We start from the raw sequence: 3,656 nt of genomic DNA, 5'->3' as shown, positions 1-3,656 counted from the left end.
TAGAAATACTATTTTTCCTATCGAAAACAAAAATCAATTCATCCGAGTCGTATATAAGCTCTTTCAAGTTTGACAGACACCACATCCACGATCCATTTGTTTTGCCATCAACGGTCTCCCATGCTAGGGGATAAATCTGTTTGTCGGCATCTTGGCCAGTTTCCAGCAGAAGTGTACCTTTGTATAGACCTTTCAAGTAACTATCGTCAACACAAATAACAGGCCTCGAGTAATGCATGTAACTATGAATGTTTGCATCGAAAGCCAGGAAAAAGTAGTGAAACCTATTACGGGAATCAACTTCAATGTGGGTTACTGTCCCTCGGTTACTCTCTCCTAGGACGTGAGAATATGACGATAGTTTTTGGAAACTATCCCCAAGTGTATCATGTAGCATATGTAAAGCAGCCACCTTACCCCTATGTGCCTTTTGGTAACTTATTTTCACACCAAACTCGCGTTCCATGTCACGTGCAATAGAGGTAGGATCGTACGATCGCTATGGATTTTCACTTTTCCCAAAATATGCACGGCAATTACAGAAGTAGTGGCATGTCGACGTGTGTTACGATGAAAATCTACTAAACATGTGTGCACATTGTTGAATTTACGGATCATGAATATTGCAGACTGCTTCATGCTCGAAGCACGTAACTTTCACTTGCAATTATTGTCTGCGTATACGATAGTTAACAGTTTGAGACTTGGCCTGCTGACCTTAAAAAGGAACTTGTCCTGCAAAGCAAGCACACGAATTTTCGAGTATTGCTTTTTCTTGCTGAAGAATATTTGCTGTTCAACAAGATCGGACGTATTTACACTTGTAATCCATTGGTATGTATCCGAACTCTGGGAATGTGATGACATTCTCTCGTTAATGTCTACAATATTAGCGCCATTTGTACCATGTAACGGGTCTTCCAACATCTCATCTAATGGTACAGCCCCAACGTATTCAATTAGACTATCGACTATATTATTATTTAGGGCACTAGGTTCATGATGTATGTCATCGTGTTGTATGTTATGGGGAACATCCGCTGTTCCAAACGAAGGGTCATGCAAATTTTTATCCCTCTCCATGTCAACACTGGGCAGATCAGTTTCCAAAATAGTAATGTAGAGGGTGGTCTACCTGGAGGACGACGTACACTCGGTGGCAAAATAGGAATACCTGTAATTTTGTTTGGATGCTTCGCTGTTGGTACCCCACCAGTATTTCGATGTGTAATACGGTGAGCATAAATCATACAATGACTTATCTCGCAAGCAGACAGCATGATTTACATGAATGCATGGCATACGATTAAGCTGAAACTCACGACAAGTGCACGTATTATGAAAAAGTCCACGATGTCAGTGCCATTGGATAGTCCAACTTATGTTAAGTTGCCTGTCAGGCCTTGAACTCGAAGCTTTGCACCTGCTTCGAATATTGTCCGTAACTCGCTTTCCATCTTCGATGACAACACGACACTACATGTGGTTGCAGTGGTTCAACGTTTATAGTACAACTTCTGCATAGTTTGCCGAATCTGTTCGACCAAGCATGTGATTGGGAATGAAGGTGTATGTCTCAACATTGAGGTCAAAGATTCTGTGTTGTTGTTTGTCAAAATGTTGTAACATTGCCCAAAGAATAGTGTTCATGACCAAAATGAAAAATCAGCTCGTTTCAAGTACCCATACGCTCTTTCACTGACCCTTCGGATCTGTCCCATAAATATTGCACTTGCGTTGTGTACCACTGAATTAAGTTCTTCTCCAGATGCCAAAAACAGTACCCATGGTGAGACAAAGGAATACATGAGCAATGGCATTAGAAATACTATTTTTCCTATCGAAAACAAAAATCAATACATCCGAGTCGCCTATAAGCTCTTTCAAGTTCGACAGAAACCACATCCACGATCCATTTGTTTCGCCATCGACGATCTCCCATGCTAGAGGATAAATCTGTTTGTTGACATCTTTACCGGTTGCCAGCAGAAGTGTACCTTTGTATGGACCTTTCAAGTAACTACCGTCAACACAAATAACGGGCCTCAAGTAGTGCATGTAACTATGAATGCTTGCATCGAAAGCCAGGAAGAAGTAATGAAACCTATTACGGGAATCAACTTCAATGTGGGTTACTGTCCCTGGGTTACTCTCTTCTAGGACGTGAGAATATGATGATAGTTTTTGGAAACTATCCCCAGGTGTACCATGTAGCATATGTAAAGCGGCTCCACCTTACCCTTAAGTACTTTTTGATAACTTGTTTTCATACCAAACTCGCGTTCCATGTCACGTGCAATAGAGGTAGAATCGTACGATTGGTATGGATTTCCACTTTTCCCAAAATATGCTCGACAATTACAGAAGCACGTAACATCCACTTGCAATTATCATCTAAACATGTGTGCCCATTGTGTGCCCATTCAACTGAACATGTGTGCCAATTATTGAATTTATAGATCATGAATATTGCAGATTGCTTCACACTCGAAGCACGTAACATCCACTTGCAATTATCGTCTGCGCATACGACAGTTAATAGTTTGGGGCTTGACCTACTGACCTTAAAAAGGAACTTGTCCTGTAAAGCAAGCACATGAATTTTCGAGTACAGCTCTTTCTTGCTGAAGAATTTTTGCCGTTCAACAAGATCGGATGTATTCAAACTTGTAATCCTCTGGTATGTACCCGAACTCTGGGAATGATATTACATTCCCTCGTCAACGTCTATAATATTAGCACCATTTGTACCATGTAACGGGTCTTCCAACATCTCATCTAATGGTGCAGCCCCAATGTATTCAGTTAGACTATCGGCTATATTATTGTTTGGGGCACTAGATTCATGATGTATGTCATCGTGTTGTACGATATGGGGAACATCTGCTGCTCCAAATGAAAGGTCATGCAAATTTGTGTCCCTCCCCATGTTAACGCTGGCAGATCAGTTTCCAAAATATTAATACAGAGGGCAATTTTCGTATGAATAGATTTGTACCAAATTAGTCTTCATTTTCACGTATTTCAGCCGGTGGTAAATTGACGATCAGGACTTTGAACTTCAATTCAATTTCGGTGCGTGAATTAATAACACCAAGTTTGTCATTCAACAATAACAGAAGTTTGGCTAGGGTAATACTTCTCAGCACTAAAATGGAAGTGGTTTTGTCCCCTGTCCACTTCCATTCGTCATCTACGTGAATAAACTTTCTTCCATATGACACGATGAATCTGAAATGATTGTCCATACCTAAAATATTGGGATTACAACGATAAGAATTCTGCACAATGAATATGTCAATATGTAATAGAATGGAAGTGACACTTTTGAATATTTAAATCCATTCAAAAACATAAGGTGAAATGAAGGGTGTTAACAGTTTTTAACTGTCGATTTCGATAGTTCAAAAATCTAACCCGACAGTTTTGAAATGTTGAGTTGGACAGTTCAACTGTCGGAACTGTCGAGAACCTTTTGACGTGTTTGGTACCTTGTTCGAAACATTAATGGTTATAATGAATTCTCAACTACAATAACTACATCATCACAACATCTGTCCAAAAATAAATGACTGAATGCTTCATTAAATATGGAATGTCATACTTAACATTTGCCCAAATCTTTTTGGAATTTCTTTTCGGTATCTTCTCCCTTC

At 39.7% G+C, this 3,656-nt stretch overlaps 1 protein-coding gene across 1 annotated transcript; it reads right to left on the bottom strand.

Annotated features, from left to right (window-relative positions):
- Positions 1-657: 657 nt before the first annotated feature.
- On the bottom strand, positions 658-2,217 carry LOC111394122. Its single transcript, XM_023019899.1, has 3 exons — positions 1,807-2,217; positions 1,175-1,311; positions 658-1,090 (listed from the first exon to the last, which is right to left on the bottom strand). Exons 1-3 carry the CDS (start codon positions 2,215-2,217, stop codon positions 658-660), a joined length of 981 nt encoding a protein of 326 aa, XP_022875667.1.
- Between the last annotated feature and the right edge of the window lie 1,439 nt (positions 2,218-3,656).

This window comes from Olea europaea, chromosome 5 (genome assembly GCF_002742605.1).
Source record: "Olea europaea var. sylvestris chromosome 5, O_europaea_v1, whole genome shotgun sequence".
NCBI lineage: Eukaryota > Viridiplantae > Streptophyta > Magnoliopsida > Lamiales > Oleaceae > Olea > Olea europaea.
This window is presented reverse-complemented; position numbering and strand designations above follow the sequence as displayed.

Coding starts and splice junctions, on each gene's coding strand:
- LOC111394122 (XM_023019899.1), bottom strand. CDS start 2,217: ATGCTACATGGTACACCTGGGGATAGTTTCCAAAAACTATCATCATAT. Junction 1,312..1,806: donor TTTCTAATGCCATTGCTCAT/GTATTCCTTTGT, acceptor CGTGAGTTTCAG/CTTAATCGTATGCCATGCAT. Junction 1,091..1,174: donor GCATCCAAACAAAATTACAG/GTATTCCTATTT, acceptor TGATCTGCCCAG/TGTTGACATGGAGAGGGATA.